Source organism: Crassostrea angulata, chromosome 8 (genome assembly GCF_025612915.1).
Source record: "Crassostrea angulata isolate pt1a10 chromosome 8, ASM2561291v2, whole genome shotgun sequence".
Lineage (NCBI taxonomy): Eukaryota > Metazoa > Mollusca > Bivalvia > Ostreida > Ostreidae > Magallana > Magallana angulata.
The window spans coordinates 21,388,436-21,406,700 of NC_069118.1; the positions used below are offsets into that span (position 1 = coordinate 21,388,436).

Here is an 18,265-nt window from a genome sequence, read left to right on the forward strand (position 1 = left end):
ATATTTATGGTCTGTGGGACTGTGATTTAGAGTTAACCCGTTTGGTGGATAAAGGAGGTTTTGAAGGGGTTGTCATTTTTTAATTTACTTTACTATTTACAAAGAAATACTTTCCTGTTTTAAAACAAAAACTCGTTTATTAAATATCAAACTGGATTTCAGTTTACATATCATACTTTGACATAAATCCCAACTTTCTCTGTAAAATCAACGTTGTTATAAAATGCATTATTTAAAAAATATTTCAGAAATATATGGTTTTCTATTTTTGATTTTTGACGTTTGGGCAAGTTGTTTTTCTTTTCAGTTGACATATATGTCAACTCACTTATAATTGTTATGGTACATGCATAAAATACTAATTGTGTATATAGGAACAATTTATTTATTTACTAAAATAAAAACAAATCATTTTCGATTTAATCATTCTTGTTAAAGCCTTTGCTGACGTCAAGTGGATTAATGGACAGTCTATGACATATTGTGGAATTGTAGATGAAGTTTGCTTTTAAGGCTAGCTTAATTCGGAGTAATCAGTTTCATTCATCTGAGTTGAATTGTATTTTCCATGAGAATCAACACCTGTATGATCGTAAGTACTGTCTTCTTCATTTCGGTGTTCACGATTGGCTACGTCATAATCAGATAAATCTGATTTGACTTTCCCGTATGAATCGTTCCCAACACCTGTGTGATCGTAAGTATTGTCCTCATTGTTCAAATGTTTACGATTGGCTACGTCATAATCAGACAAGTCCGATAAATCTGCAGATGATGCATGATTGTATGTATCGTCATCATGTTTTTTTCTGACCCTTTTCTCTCCAAGATGATCGTAAGTACCTTCTTCAGCTTCATTATATGGACTTTCAAGTTCAAGTTTAAAATTGTCCGCCAACTCATACGTAGAGTTAGGTCGCTGAAGAACAAAGTAGTTTGTGTTGTCAAAAGTTTTTGTATCAGAACATCTCTCAGATTTCTTGTTTGCTGGTGGACAGTAGGCACTTTTTGTTTCTTTTTCTTGAAGAACATTTTTCCGTCTAAACAAAAATAGGAATTATGCATGAGTATATTGCTCTTATATTGAACTTGGCAAAGTAAATTGCAATTACATGTATATAAATGTATAAGAGGGAATTTTTAGCAGTATTTTAAACAAAATACTAGTTATTTGATATTCTAAAATGTAAATGTATATGATACAATACCTTTTATATATTATGATTGCTATAACACAACCAGCGATGAGAAATAAAACAAGCACCACGGACACTGCTATGGGGACGGCTGAACTATCTGTAATATGAAGATCACATTGTTCAAATACAGTTACTACATGTATCATTATCATTTATCGACCGAAGTAGATCAACGGTGACGTTAAATTATGAGGACCAAGAACATAGTCTAAACAAAGAAACACACTTTATCATTTCTTATTAGCAAAACGTTAACGATGTGTGTATGTTTTCTTAAAGTAGCCTGTAAATATACAGAATAATTTCTACGGTGTTTAGTAATTCATTTTTACCTATATATGGTTAGTTATACAGTTTAAACAGCCGTTTAATTAGATTATATTCTGAAAATTTAGCTGTTTTGATCAGAACACGCATCTATCATAAAATAACTTAAGATGCATTACTGTACATTAGATGGAGACGTCACATCGGCTTGCATTATCCGTATAAAACTCGCATAAACTGGAATGTGTTCTATGTATTCCTATCCCAGTCTCTCTTTAATGCATTGCTTTGCCAATAATTCTTTAACGAAATACTTCTTATTAACGGATTATCAATAATACTGTCGAAATTTAACCAGTCGACTATTACTCAATTCATCGGCCATAAGATACACTCATCAACAACATAATTTAAACGTACAAAACACTTAAAGATTAACTCGGGATGTGCGTGATTATAATAAAAGTGATCAATTTACGTCATTACCTGTGGTTTTGTTTTTTGCTCATCGGTTCTTAGAGAAAATTGTTAAAATGTCCCTATGAATATGACTAAACCTTATAACTTTCAACCTGAGATATGCTGTAAGTCCTGCTTTCCATTGTAAGTTTGATAGACTTTCATTGAGTAAACCTTGCAATACAGTGGAATCATTAGAATATACGTGTGGTTCAATTTTTGTGGTATTCATGGGTAACCCCCCCCCCCCCCCCCAACGAATTTAAATCCTCGTCCATGAAACAGCATCCCTACAAGTAAGCAAAATCCCTCAAATCCACGAAAATTAACCCCCTCGAATTCCACAGTCAATAAAATCCTTTTGGCAAATTTTGCAAGAATTTTACTTTACAGTCCTATTTTTGGAAGATGAATTTAATCAACTCTCCTATGCAGTCACTCTAGTAAACCGGAAGTAAAACGGTGTTTGGACCTAATCACAAATCATCACCCCGCTAATAGTTCTTGAAAATAATCGACAAATTCGCTGTAATGTTTTCAGAAGCACTGTTTCTCAAGGAAATTCATTTATAAGTACCTTAAATATAGTAAGATTTTAAATGGTACGAACAATTTAGATATTTTTTACCCATGTGTATTCAAACGCCAGAGGTCGATTACAGAAGTAGCGTTTGGAATAAAGGACAGACTATCCAATCTAAAGATAGGACCAGTACTGGCGTAGATAAGACTTTATTATCATTTGTTTGTTAAAAATTGCTTTGATAGACATTTTCAGAAATATTTCGATTACTGATACAGTAACTGTACAAAATACATCGTTAAGTTTGATGGCGTTAATTCCATCTTTGAATAATACACAACGTGATTTGTATTGGGGTTTCGTCTACATAGAATTCTTGTAAACAAAATGTGTGTATTTATTTAATTGAGCTCAGAAACTAATTGACATGCAAAATATCAAATCTTTGATATTACAATAAATAATGATCAATAAAATTATCTCCTTTCAGCACTTCAGTACTTTGATGAAAAATTAATATCACTTACCCATTTTTATAATTATTTCAATTTATTGCTAAATGTATATTTCAACCAACTGTCTTAAGGTCAAGATCTTGTAAATGATGTGTTCTTACAGATGAATGAAATCTGCGGTATGAATTTGGGTTTTTTTTTTTTTTTTGATGATTCATAACAAAAGCATGGTTGAAAGTTGAAACACGTGTTTTGACCTTAATTTTTATATCTAACAAAACATGAAAAGCATTGCAAATAAAAAAAAAGATATGAAGAACAACATGTAAAAATTTCGAAGTTAATTCCGTGACGACGAATAATTTAAAAATATTTCAAAAATACCTACAGTTTCCCATAAACTTGAAGTGTTCTTAACCTCCTTTTGAATAAAGTTATCCGGCCTTTTTTTTAAATATGAAATGAAAAGTAAAGGTCATGTTTTATTATCTACAACTTTTATATTTATCAGTATGAACATCGAAAATGAAAAATAAAATTTGAAATTTTTTACGTCAAATCGTGTCCAAGTCCCTTTAAAGCCGTAGATAATACCGGATAAACATACGTAAATTTAATTGTGATGTCAAAATTGATTTAGCATAAAATATATACGCTTTATCAATTTACTAATTCTTGACAATAAAAAAAAATGAGTTTTAAAAAAGCGTTTGTTTCAAATTAATCAACCGAATGATAATAGCCATCTAATTCAAGCGCTAACTCCAGGAATCATGATTTTTAAATAAATGAATTTACATTACTTCAGAATGCTTCCAACCAAGTTTAATAAGTTTTTTTGGTCAAATGATTTTTCAGTGGCGGATTCAATGGGGGGGGGGGGGGGACACGCCCCCTTTAAAATTAAAATTGTCAAAATAAAGTTAGATTATACTCCCCCTGCATGGCAAAAAAGTACAATTTGTGAGTCTTAATTAAGAACATTTTGGAAACTCATGGGATTTGTCTAAATTACACTAATTTCAACGGTGTAGTATAAAAAAAAAACCGTGTGTAACGTACAAAGAAAACACATTTTAATTACCCTCTCCTTGGGTTCAAATGTGAGGAGTAACCAAACTCTAAGTAATTGGTTACACATGTACAAGGTAGTGTTTTAAACGATCCTTCCGTGTTTTATATACGAGTACAATACAAGCTGGCATGATTATCTTTTTTTACCTTTATAAACATCGTTCTATTGAACTTGTTTTTTAAACTTAAATTAATTTGCAGCCAGTCGTAAAAATAAGTAAAAAATGTTTCTTATATTTCTGCATGGCAGAGGGTTTGATGGGATAACTGCAGGTCTTATATGTATATCTACAAACGTTTGAAAATTGTAAAATTGATCATTGTTTAACTTTTACTCTCTATTGTATTACTTTTAAGTATAATCACAAGAAGAAATATTACAAATATCTATGTTTTAAGGCTTTATTTTACCCTACTAAGTCTCTAGAGCCCATGAGCTTCCGTTGGCTTAGCCCCCCCCCCCCCCCCCCCCCAGGCTGACCGGATCCCCTGTCTAAAACTTGCGCCCCCTCTAACTTCAAATCCTGCATCCGCCCCTGTTTTTGATAAAAAAAAAAATCGGCTAAAATACTTCCGACATATGTCAATGGAGTGAAAATTATATTTTTAGTGTAATCAGTCATGTAAAATGTGCCGAAGATCAAAGGTACAACGTAAAACGTATGACCATCACTCAATCTTTCGATACATAATAAATAAACATAAAAAAAAAAAATTAAATCCTCGTCGTCAATAAGAAACAGAAGGAAACGACGGACAATAGAAAACTTTGGGTGGATCAATTGTTAGAGTATCCGATGAAAAGTATGATTAAAGTTTTTGTAATCGATCAGCGACAAGCATTTGAAAATATTCAAGTCTTACCGTTAGTAATTTGAAATAAATGGACGAACAGTGTTCAAAATCAAAAGTCAAAAGGAAACATACAAAACACGAGCAGAGCAAACACGGACCTCCAAGAAATTAGAGGTATGAACAAGTGCCATGAAGGAGTGAGCATTTTCTACTTGGTAAATGCAATACATATTGTAAAAAAGTGCGATAAATCGTAAGCCATTGTAAAATTATAAAATCAGTATATATAGTACGCATTTTAATTAAACTTAAAATTCCTATAAACACGTGTGTAAAGATTTAACCTTACATGAAGAGTACTCGATCTCTTAAGCCACCTATCTATGACCCATTGAATGTATACTGACGGAATTTATAGTTTTAGAATTGCTATTGTCTGTTGTTTAGCCCTAATATTTGGTATTTTCAATTATAAATAGTATAACATTCAAATAATGGCGGTGAAATTAAAACCTGTACCTTCGATTGATTCTGAAATCTTTTTTTCAGATATATCAAAACTTCCTGTAGTTACTCCTGTAGTTTTTTCTGTAGTTATTCCTGTATTTATTTCTGTAGTAATTTCTGAAACATTTATTTCTGTAGTTTCTTGAAGCGTTGTACTTTTATATGTTGTCTCTGATATTGGTACTGTTACTTCCTTTGTCTACAATCAGATCCAACAAATGCATACAAAGCAAAAACAAAAAACAACAAAGCAATAAACCTAGAATAACTCAGAATGAAGATGTGTTTACGGAAACTGGTTGGGGAAACAACTACAGATCCTTTATTAATACATTTTTTCTCTTCTTCTTTAAAATTCCCACTGTCTTTTCTTCGAAAAAAATACTAATAACATACGTGTACTATGCGCAAATGTGCATTCGTATAAAAACACGTTCACATTACCGAAAGGACAACTTTTGATGAAATGAAATAGTTAATTCTTTAAATTTCTATAACAGAACGTTACGACTGGGTATCTCGATAAGGAAGTAACACTTTTTTTGTCTATTCGTTTAAAAATTAGTGTTCTAAAATTATTATATAACTTTCACCATTTGAAATGCTTCTGTAACAATGAATATCAGACAAAAGTTGAAATAAATGTAACATTATTCCTTAATCGCATTGTTCTGTTTTAGAATATATATATATATATATATATATATATATATATATATATATATATATATATATATATATATATATATATATATATATATATATATATATATGTGTAACCGTTTGATCATGAGACTTATAATTCGTCTTCTGGTAAACATTATAAACTTAACTTTATTATCTGAACATTATTTTAGTGAAGACTACATTGGCAATATTATCACAAAATAAAGTAAACAAAAAAATTGATTCTACCTCTGAACAAATTACTTTTGATTTTTCCCTATTATCCCCGCATCCGACGAATTGGCACGTTGGAGCACCATTTTCAAGTTTGCATCTTTGACATGTGTTGAAAAACTTTTGAGCAAATTGTTTGATATCTTGGCCTAAATTAAAGAGTGCATTTAGAATAAATCAGTAAGAACAGAAATATAGTCAACGAAGCAACGAAGTAAAGCACGATTTAATTAAAATGTGTATATTTTTATCTATAATCTGTAAACATTTTACATTACAATATCAATCAACTAGAAATAAAAATTTCACATTTCTTTATATCATATACATTAATATATCTACCGAGTATAATTTCTTCTTTTTTTTTTTTTACAAAAATTTATTGTTCATTCATGGCTCCATTACAATAAAAACTGATAGGACTGAAATCTAAACGCCCTGTTAATCGATTGGTCGAAACCTACAGCGACCTAATAAAAATCATGAACCGCATGAAATAATCATAATGATACCAGACAAATTCCCAAAGGTGACGATTTGGCTGCTTCTATAAGCTATGCGCGGATATGCGTCAAGGAATCGAAAGAGTCTTTTCTGGTTTTCAACTTGTCAAAAGTAAATTTGATTAAATGTTCATTAAATCAAGATGTAAGGAAATTGAAATATATTTTTTTATCTCTTTTACTATCGTGCAACTTGGCATAGAAATATGAATTAAAGTTTAGAATCTAACAAGCGCTATATTTTTGGCGGATTATTGGCGTAAGAAAATATCACAATCATGTTTTTGCCATTCAGAATGGCGGGAGATGCCTTAGTCTACATGTATTAAGCATTTTGAAAAAAATAACTATATTTTGGATTTTTTCACCTAATGTGAACTAATGATAAGATACTTGGGTTTCAGAATACGTATCTAAAATATGATTTGCCTATCAAGTTATTTTTTTATAACCTTTTTTAAGAGCTCATTCTATAAAAAGATTTGTGTGATTAAATCACGAAAATTGAATTTTCTATTTTATTAAATAGTCAATATATTAGCATTTCTGTATATCTTTTTATAAGGTCTTCATAATATGTAAAAATCAGAATTATTTTAATATTGGAAGCATTAGAATTATTCAAAATATCTTCTAAATTTAAGAAAATGATAGAGGAAATGCCGGTGTAATGAAGAATAATGACCCCCGTAGAATAATGACCGGGGGTCATTTTTCGACGTAGAATAATGACCCCCCTAGCTGAAGAATAATTGGATTTTTCTGAAGAAAAAAGACCCAGGGGTTATTTTTCTTCATGTTAAACATGAAGAAAAATGACCCCCGTAGAAAAATGTCCCCCCCGAAACATGAATAGAAATTGGTTACACCGTATCCAAGATATGACTTTGAAATTTACTTAATTTTTCACTCTGTTCAACTGATTTTGAAGTTATAAACACCGAATTTGTAAATAAATCGCTGTATATAGTTTTTCATATCCGTAGCAGGCACACACACAACACTCTTATATTGCCACAAATTGATTGTTAACACGTACGTCACTTCTCTCGTCGACATATGGCGGAAAATGACGCAAATAAAGACAGATTCATATACAATGATGATATTGTGTGATAATTAACGAACAATAATCATGAAAGAATAATTGTTGTAATAATATAAGCAATATTCACTGGGGAGTGAATTGTCAATCTTAGAATGATACATGTACATATCTTTATGGAAAAAGACTAAGGGGACAAGTAACGTAGGAATATGAATTCTTCTTATTTACATTTCTTGAGGAAAGTGATTTTTAAAAAAATCATTTTGTGTTAGTTTTGTTTTCTTCTACGTGATACATGAAAATCAATATTCTAAACATTTGTTGTAATGTTGTATTTGTGATCATGAATAGACTTTATTCTTTTAGAGCAAATGTGTGATGAGTACCTGACTATAGTAATTCTTAATACATAATAAACACTGATCGATTATAATAAGAAAAGATTGTTTCTAAAAGCGTTCATAAGAGATTAGGGCCCATGTTAGGGGTTTATATCCCCCTTGATTTTGATCACACGATCTTTATTGTATCCAAAGTTACCAATGCTCATACAAACTATTGATGCATTTAACTAAACTTAGTAAAGTATGCCGACGATAAAGTAAAACATATTTTCTGTACGAGTACTCTCAGTACTTTGACGATTTTCCTTATTGGCCGTTAACCTCTACTGGCGTAATGGCTGTTGTCAGTGCCTACTAACTTCAGCTTGGTTATAATGCCTAACAGTGGAGTAAAGTTTTCGTAACTTTGGTTTCATTAATTCCGCGTGATCCACTTGCATACCTAGCAGTTTGTAATAGTGGAAATCCAATGCAAGTATAATTCATGAACAATAGGAAGAATATAAAAGATGCAACGGCGATGCGCGAAGATGCGAAGACGAAAGTTCCAAGTTGCGATGGCGAAGAAGTGATACTACCATCGCTTCTTTGCCTTTGCAACTTTGCACTCTCGCCTTCGAATCTTCGCGCTTTCGCCTTTTTAGCTCACCGAGACGAAGTCAAGGGAGCTTATGCTATACTCCCGGTGTTGGCGTCCGGAGCTATTTAAAGTTAAAGGTGCAGGCCCTGTATCTAAGCTATTACTACTTCACCTAACCTGAATGGATGGTGAGTCTTATGTTACAGATGCACCTGACAGGCATGGATGCTGAATCAGAGCCATAGGTTGGGGATGCTTGAGGAGGTAAAAGTTTTAATTGCTGGTGCCCTCTATGATGATATCTTTCTTATTACTGGTCCTAACTTCACCAAACTTGCATGGATGGTGCGTCTTATGATACTGATGCACCTGACAGGCTTGACTGCTGAATCTGAGCCATAGGTTTATGATGCTTGATGAGGTTAATTTTTCGGAGCAGGTCACATGTTTTATAGATGATAGCTTGCATAGTTGATTTAAATATATTATAAATTAAACGCAGAGGTTGCTTCAGATGCAGAGCCTGATCTCCATCATCAATGATCCTAAAGAAACCTCCTACCTCACTGACACTTGCTTGATAGATAGATGTAGTTGTTAAATGATGTAACATGATTCCTATGATATAGTGTTGTATGATATGAAACACTATTGTTTAATAGGATACAATATAATACCATATGTTATATTGTAAAACGTTATATGATACGATATAATATTGTATCAATTTTTTTTATATTTTATGATATAATATTCTTTCATGATATTGTTCTGTATAATATTGTATATTATGATACAATATTGTATAATATTAAATTGTTTTATTAATTAATTATTAAATCACATTACACTATTACATATGATATTACAAAATATAATATTGCATCCTATGATATAATATTGTATATTCTATGATATTGTATCATACAGTATTGTAATATATTACATTGGTTTTCTGTAATATAGAATTGTATTAAATGAAATTGTATATATGATATTGTGATATTATACAATATCGTATCATACGATTTTGAATAATATGATATTGGTTTATATGATATATTATCATATTACATGAAATTGTATTTTATGATGTTGTAATATATATCATTGTATCATATGATACAATATTTTTAATATAATTGTATTCTATAATATTTTATTTTATCCCTTGATATTGTTTCATTTGATATGATACAATGTTGTATCAAATTATATTGTATCATATCATACAATATCATATTATTTATCAAATATGATACAGTATCATATCATACAATATCATACTATATTATACAATATAATAACATTTGCTTCAATGTTATGATGTATTATTGCAATATGATATTGTTTTATATAATACTATATTGTATTATGTTTTATGATTTTGTATTATTTGATCAAATACAATAATGTTTAACACAATACAATGTCATATCATACGTTACAATATCATATCTCACAATTTTTGTACGGTATTTTATGGTATTATATGATATATATTGTAAGTATGATAGGATACAATTTTTAATTTTATATTATTGTATTATTTAACATATGATCATATGATTATCATACTATTTTTTTAACAGATGATATACGATAATGTGTCAAAACAGAATCCATGAATATCCAAGATCAGAAAGGATGGTTTTCATATAATATGATAAAGGTGATATCATAAAGGTGATGCCTCATAAAGGTGATGCCTCGTCTCGGTGAGCTTTGTAATCTGTGATTACCTATGTTTTATAATTGCGGAGCTTTCTATCGTTTAAGGGTTCCGAGGCATATTTTGGAAATTTTATTTTTATAAAATTAATAAAATTAAATTATTCAGGGGGATAGGGTCCGGATCCCCTCTCCCCTTTTACTGCGTGAAATTATTAATATTGAATTTTCCCGCGGGACGGACCCCCTCTCCCCTTCTAGATCCATGCATGAGCAAGGAGTGTCGCATAATGAAATTAGAATGTTACTGTGTTTGGTCCACGGTAAACAGACGGCTGGTAAGTGATAGGAGTCTGGAAGTGCATACATGTATATACACATTATTGTGGACATTAAATTTTGTGTGGAGTATATAATGATTAGGCATAGCCAGCACTGGTAAACATATATGTCACATGTACACATTAAAATATTTATAAACATTCATAGTAAGCGCGATGGCCTAGCGCATGCGTACCAATAATAGCCTGGATTAATCGAAAAACCTTGGCGAGTACGGTGCCTGCATTAAATTTTATGTAATCGACCGAGACTTGCTGAATGCAATCAAAAAAGGCGAAGGCGAAAGTGCGAAGATGCGAAGGCCAGAGTGCAAAGTTAGGAAGGAGCGATAGTGGTATCGCTCCTTCGTTTTCGCACTTTAGGCATCACATCTTCGCGCTTCGTCGTCGCATCTTCGCACTTTTGCTCCTTCGCCTTCGCACTATCGCTTTTGCAACTTCGCATCTTCGCCCTATATTAAGGTCGGAGTGGCCCTATCGGAACACCATACATAAATGTAAATGTAATTGTTAAAGGGGCATGGTCACGATTTTGGTCAAATTCTATTTTTCTGTTTTCATTATTTAAAATGCTTAAGGAAAGCATTTCTACTGATCATATGGAATTTGAGGGTCAGTTGTAAAGTTATAAGCAAGATCAAGGCTCACAATTCTTTGTCATGTAAACAAGGATCGTGCCCTGTTGTTGTTTACATAGGTTCAATATACCAGTAAAAATTCTTTCTCAAGCTGATTTGTCTATCTTCTTATTCATTTTAAGCATAAAAAAAACAGTTCTTACGTTTAACACATTCATTAGGTCTAAAATTAGAATTTTCACTTCAACATTCAAAATGTAACGAATGACACTCAAATTTTGGTTGCCTATTAAAAATGTCTTACTAGAGCATTGTGAACATTAAGATCGAAAAATTTTTTTTTAATAAAATCGTGACCATGCCCCTTTCAGATGACAACCATACCCCGATGCAATACGTCAGTGTCTTGTTATAAGGGAAGGATTTTTATTTTCTAAGCTATACCCCTTCTTTCACTTTAAGTTTATTTGAATATGAATTATCATTTCTTTTACTTTCTGTAAACTGCAGCAGTAAAAGTTATACAATAGTGTAAAGACTATTTTACAAATACTAAAAAATATACTGAAAAACTTTAATCTACAAGGGGGTCATTTTTCTACAGGGGTCACTTTTCTTCATGTGGAGTGTGCTCATTTTTATGAAAATGACACTTATTCTTCAGGCAAAGGGGTCATTTTTCTACGTAGAATAATGACCGGGGGGTCATTTTTCTGCGTAGAATAATGACCGGGGGGTCATTATTCTACGTCGAAAATTGACCCCCGGTCATTATTCTACGGGGGTCATTATTCTTCATTACACCGGCTAAGCAATATCAATTTTAGTTTAAATAATTATTCCAATTTAGTAGTATAAGCTGATAGACATTCTGATATTCTATCATTTCACTGAATAGTGAATCTTCAAATCCTAAACAAATGTGTACAGAACTACAAAGACCTACACTTATTTTTAACATCCTTTACGTTGAGGAAAAAGGTTGTGACCTTGACCTGACCTACCTTAATGCGAAAACAAAAAGGTCAAACTTGATTAAACTGATCATTTGGTAATATGATCCGTTTGACTGTGTCAAAATTTCATTAATTTCTTATTATAAGAAGTATGTTTGATAAAAAAGGCAATAAAAAAAATATACATGTAAGGCTCGAGCTTTGTTACCATAACAACAACTTCTTTCCTCTGTATCTCGTTGTTACTTGACCTCTAACATTTAAATTTTGGTGAATCATTCAAAATTTACAAGTAAACCATTTTAGACATAAGAAATAAAAATAAAATATTTATCTCAAATCGTGTCATTGTCCCTTTAAATTAACTACCTTGATCTGTATTCAAATAATTTTCTCTAAATGCCCCGATCCAGTGTGGATTTTTATGAGCATAGCCAATACACGCTGAAATGGCGTTTGATAAATTGAAGTTTCCCGCTAAATACGTGCCGTTCTCCTTACAGAATCCCATGCTAGTTGTCCAATTTTCGTTGATGGTTGAACTGTCTAAGGAAAAAAACCGTTTGATGAACAAATTTCTACATTTTACAGCGTCTTTTTTATAACACTGCGAACTGATGATTTTGTTATACAATGCCCAATAGAGCTCATCAATTACTATTTTTCAATAAAATATAAGTAATAAGATATCATTCTTTAGACATTATGGGGTGATCTAAAACGGTAGTGCGTAATCATATCTATCATAAAGCCGTTCGAGCTTCATTTGACTTGATCACTCCGACCGCATCTGATCTGTTCACCTCAAAATTCCTTCAATAAACAGGAACGGTATTCAATTCAAAATACACGTTAACATATATGTAAATATACAGTATATACTGTATATACAGGTACCATTCAAAATTCATGAAGATTAGATTCTTTTTAACTTGCATATTCTCGAACATAACTGAAACAAATTGATATGCAAACAATGTAACAGTTCTGGACAAAAAAGAACCATTATTTCTTACATTAATTATCATGAATATTTGACTGATTAAAAACTTTATAGAAAAATAGAGAAAAAGAGTCTTTTACTTTCGACAATAATTTGTTCTAAATTCCAAAAACATTTCAAAATCTTGTCAAAAAAGTGAAGCTGATAAACAGGCACATATGCGAACGTATAAGAGCAATTTCAAATGGTTTATCATAATTAATCAGCATTATCATACAATTAGTATAAAAGTTGTATAATTGCTACATGTACCATGTAAACTCAATGTACAATCATGTACATGTACACTCAATTATATACATGAATGAACTTGCTGTTTTACCTAGGGTAATGGTATTGCATAGCGGATGAAGAGTCGCGTCGCAGTCATGATTTTCTACAAATATAGGAGTATTTCCGCATTCTAAAGAAATGCAATTGATACCGATGTTTAAGTCTGTCATATCTACAAAAATCAAAAATCAACCTTTTAGAATTTGATAATATCCATTTATATCAATCAAGTACTTTCTTGGGAGAAAATGCAGGTTTTGCGCCCTGTTTTATATAACAACAACTCTGCAACTCGTGTGAGGTGTGAAACTAAGAACCAAAGACTGCAGGGAATGGTGTGGTTTAATTTCAAACTACATTAAGTTAAATAATTTGACATTGATACCAATCTTCCATTGCTGACATTTACATGTATCATTGGCTAAGCAGTATTATGCCAATAAAATTGACATGCAACGCTCAATCAAATACCAATTTTTAAGTATAAGAAATTATATGTTAACTTTATGTATTAATTTTATATTTGCAAATATACGTTCTTATTTGAACCCAGAGAAAAGTAATGGTTATTTATGTGTGTATTTTGGCACGAAAGGATCAAGCTTTTGGTCAATTAATCATTTACAAACACTTATTGTCAAGTTGAACAATTTTGATGCACCGTTATACTGTTACCTAGTTCGTTCCGCCGTGATCAGGCGAATATTTATCTACTTGCTGTGACGTAGCGGTCAACAATTTCGATGTTGGATCGGCGAATCGGTCAACATCAAAAATATTATGCAGTGGAAATGCTTATGTATTATATTTATGGAAAAATTTGGTTGACAAAAAAAATGTTTATGCAGGTTGGAACTAACATTTGTTTTGTTGGAGGTTTTGTTGCTGAAAACTATATATAAGAATGTAAGGGTACAGATATATTTACTTTGAATTGTTTTTTGCTGATTTTGGACCTATTTTTTTTTATCTTTTAAACATTTAATCAAAAGACAATCATACAAGATAAACTATCTCAAAGTTGGTTTACCTGTGAAAAAAACATTGACTGTTAAATTTCCTCCACATTCTGTTGACAACAATGTACTGTTGCTACATGTATACGTGCACTCCGTTGAAAGTAATTGGTCCTTCGTGACATTAAAATCAGGAGATAAACAAACGCATTTACTTCCCTAGTAAAAAAGTGATAAATCAGTATGTAAAAATTTGAGGTGAATCAAAGAATGAATTTACTCTAATTTAAAAAGTTCATCAATTGTATACAATTGATGAAAATTTTAAATTAGAGTAATTTCATTCTTTGATTCACATCAAATTAAATTTTAAAAACATTATTAGCTTATACCTTCTTTAAGGAACAGAAAATCCTTACCTGAACGGCAAATTTATCAATACTTTGCTGAAGGCAATATTCTTGGCATTGAAAAAGAGACGATACAAATGGGAGAGTATAGTTGCTGTACTGTAATATTGATTCATTGTAACAACCTACAAATCATAAAATCATACGCTGTTGTTAACTTACTGCAAATTCGTTATTCAAATTAAAACCTTTCTACTATAATTATCTATTTTCTGGTTTTTTTAATCAAAGCAACATAAAACTATTTTCAAACATGTTTGGAAATAATAAAAAAAAATGCAATGTATATGCTGCATGCCAAAAATTAGTTAAAGTTTTCCAACACAAATTAACAATTTTTCTCATTATCTAATAGCAAACAAACTGGTTCATTTTCTGTTAAAATCGGGCTGATAGGGGGTGATTAGATAATGAAACATGCAAAACATATCCCTTGTGAATTCCCGTATCAATCCTATATCATACACGTATTGTTTAATCAAAATACCTATTATTTTGATCCAATGAGATTGTCTTTCGTATAGCCCTGTCCAATAATATTGTTTAGACTCATTTTTTATTAAAGTAATTGTCTGGTTCATGTTCCTGCAGATCGTTTGTGCGTCAAACCACGTCACTGGTGGGGAACAGTCAAACACTAAGGAAACCATAAAAAACCATAAAAAAGTTAATAGGATCTCAGATGAGCTATTGACAAACTTCTTTTTCAAAATGTGTAAATACATGTACAGTTTTCTCACCTGCTATTACTGCTATAAAAAGTGTTGTTGTGTGAGTGATTTCCATTGTTAAAGAGTGTGTCCTAAAGTAAAAATACTTTGAAGATACATATATTAAACAAAACGAGCAATCACGTTCCACATGCAAAATAAAACAGAGCAAAATCTTAAATTACACTTACAAAACTAGAGGACTCTCTCTCTCTCTCTCTCTCTCTCTCTCTCTCTCTCTCTCTCTCTCTCTCTTAATTTGTACTATAAAATCATCATTGTCCACTGGTTTCCCTATAATAGGTATAGAGTAAATTAAGATATAAAAAAGATAAGCATAATCGATTGCGTAACGTACAGTGTATGTGCATGAGAAGTCACAATCGTTTCTTATTTTTCAACCATGCTTTGATTAAAATGTTATCAATGAACAGGAACATAATGTTTGGCGTTTTTTCAATTTTCTTTTTGAATTTGGAGAAAGCTTATCAAGAAATATAATGCAATAAAAATAGTGCATGTATAAGTTGATAAGCGGAAGCGGTTTATCGATCGAAACCCTATTCAATATATAAGGAGTTAATCAAAACCCTGTTAAATGAAAGTAGATGAAAGTAGATGTCCTAAAAATATTCTTCCTATTAACCACTGTACCATGAATTTACGCCAGAAATTTTACATATGTGTAAATTTAAAAATGTTCAAACTGTCACCTGTGGACAAAGACTTAGATTCACGGGCTTTCAAGTTTAAAATACCGGCAAAATCTACTTGTTCAATGCTCTCATAATTGTGATTTTACATGTACCATGCAAGTGTATTTATATTCGTATGATTCTAGATTGTTAATCGTTTAAACCGTGGCCCACAAATCAATATTAGGGATCAAGGAAGAATTTAGAGTTTAAAAAAGGAATATATACATGTAGATAGCGATTAAAAACTTCTCCTTTAAGAAAACAACCATGACAACATTTCTGAGATTACTATGCAAGCATTATGATATATGGTAGATTTTAAAAGCCCCTGGATCAATATAATTAGGCAGAAAGATAATCATAAATACATGTACATGTTTATTGGAAACCCGTTGGGAATCTTCTTCTCTATATATACTTTTTTTTTAATATTTGAAATGTTACGATTTAATTATTCCTGGTTAAGTGAGGATACTAAAGTATTCAAAATGTGACTGCTGAATCAATTCAGGGAAAAAAATGATAGTTCTAGTTCAATATTTGCCATGATCCCTTGATTATAAGTCTGTTTCAGTGCTTTCTTTTGGAGTGTACGTGTCAATACATGAATACACGATTTTGGATATTACCACGTATAGGTACACAGTTTTGAAAAATACTCTCTCTCTCTCTCTCTCTCTCTCTCTCTCTCTCTCTCTCTCTCTCTCTCTCTCTCTGTGTACGCCACCAGTGCACCGCCCTTCTTCAGGATATTCTATGACATAAATAAATCAAGAAAAGGAAACAATAACACGTTTTAGAACTTTTGCTCTGGTTAGTGATGTGGACTATGACCATCTAGATCGGTTAATCAAAAGAATGCTATAGATATACATCAATACCGATCAGTGATTACAAAGAATGTTGTTTCTAACATTAATATATTTCCATATTTTTGTTTGTAACAAATTATCATCGAACAATTTTTTTTACATCTTATATATATTAAAAAAAAACAATTTTTTAAAAATAATTTAAGTGACTGTGGTTTATCTAATATTTGGATTGATCTCTATTCATATTCAGTGTATAATTAGAGATCTGCAAATTAACTTTGAATACATTGAGCCTATTCATGCTTTAAGAGCACCAACATAGAAGTCATCACGCGATTTAATTCTCGATGAGTGTATTAATTACTGCAGGATTAAATGACACGTTCAAACTGAAATGTACATATCCAATTTTGATTTGTACTTATGAAAAATAATCATTTAAATTTATCTACTCGTCAATTAAAACTATTTTTCTCTACAAAGTTTCTAGCACTATATTTTTAGTCACGGATGCGAACTAATTGACATGTTAATGTGGCTTTTCTTATTGCAATCGACACGAAATAGGAGATGATTTTCACTACATACCAGGCTGTAATTCATTCTCTTACGCATGTAATGTTTATAAGTAAGAAATTATCTTATATTGGATATTTCTAATCTCTGTGTACCATTGTAGATGTACAATGTTGTAGAGATTGAAATAAATGAATGAATAAAATATCCACTGTTAATACATGACTAAATAAATACCTATAGACGTTCGATATATTACATGAATAATTATTCGCCATATATACCTACCAGGTAAATGTGTCTGCAAATGGAATAAATGTGAATGAAACAAATACACAGACCTGTCTAATATCCTTCCTCTTTGCATACATCCATACTTCCTGGTTGTGGTCTGTCATTAAGTCCCCGTATTTAGGGGGAAATAGTATCAAATAGGGCATTTAAACCCCACGTAGCTTATTGTGGATGTGTATTTTAATACACGTGAAAGGTGTGTATGTGTAAATATAGGTGATTAGATGTCTTACGGTATTTTTCCTGCATTTCAGTAACAATACACAGTCTGCTTAACGAACGGATCTTGATATATACCCAATCTGTGATATGTTGATAGGTAAAACACATATACCTATAATAACATACTTATCTTTTGATTTAAACATGCCATGGCACCAGCGACAGTGA

At 31.3% G+C, this 18,265-nt stretch overlaps 1 protein-coding gene across 2 annotated transcripts; it reads right to left on the reverse strand.

The window, feature by feature from the left end:
- Positions 1–362: 362 nt before the first annotated feature.
- Positions 363–17,989, reverse strand: LOC128161803 (uncharacterized). Of its 2 annotated transcripts, none has more exons than XM_052825207.1 (11): positions 17,923–17,989; positions 15,583–15,644; positions 15,330–15,479; positions 14,852–14,967; positions 14,507–14,651; positions 13,526–13,648; positions 12,570–12,746; positions 6,195–6,328; positions 5,292–5,478; positions 1,209–1,296; positions 363–1,040 (listed from the first exon to the last, which is right to left on the reverse strand). In XM_052825207.1, the coding sequence occupies exons 1-11, from the start codon at positions 17,946–17,948 to the stop codon at positions 515–517; spliced, it is 1,734 nt and encodes a 577-aa protein (XP_052681167.1). In that variant the 5' UTR covers positions 17,949–17,989; the 3' UTR covers positions 363–514. The 2 variants fall into 2 exon arrangements, with proteins under 2 accessions (XP_052681167.1, XP_052681166.1); XM_052825206.1 differs by having other exon boundaries at positions 17,870–17,979.
- Between the last annotated feature and the right edge of the window lie 276 nt (positions 17,990–18,265).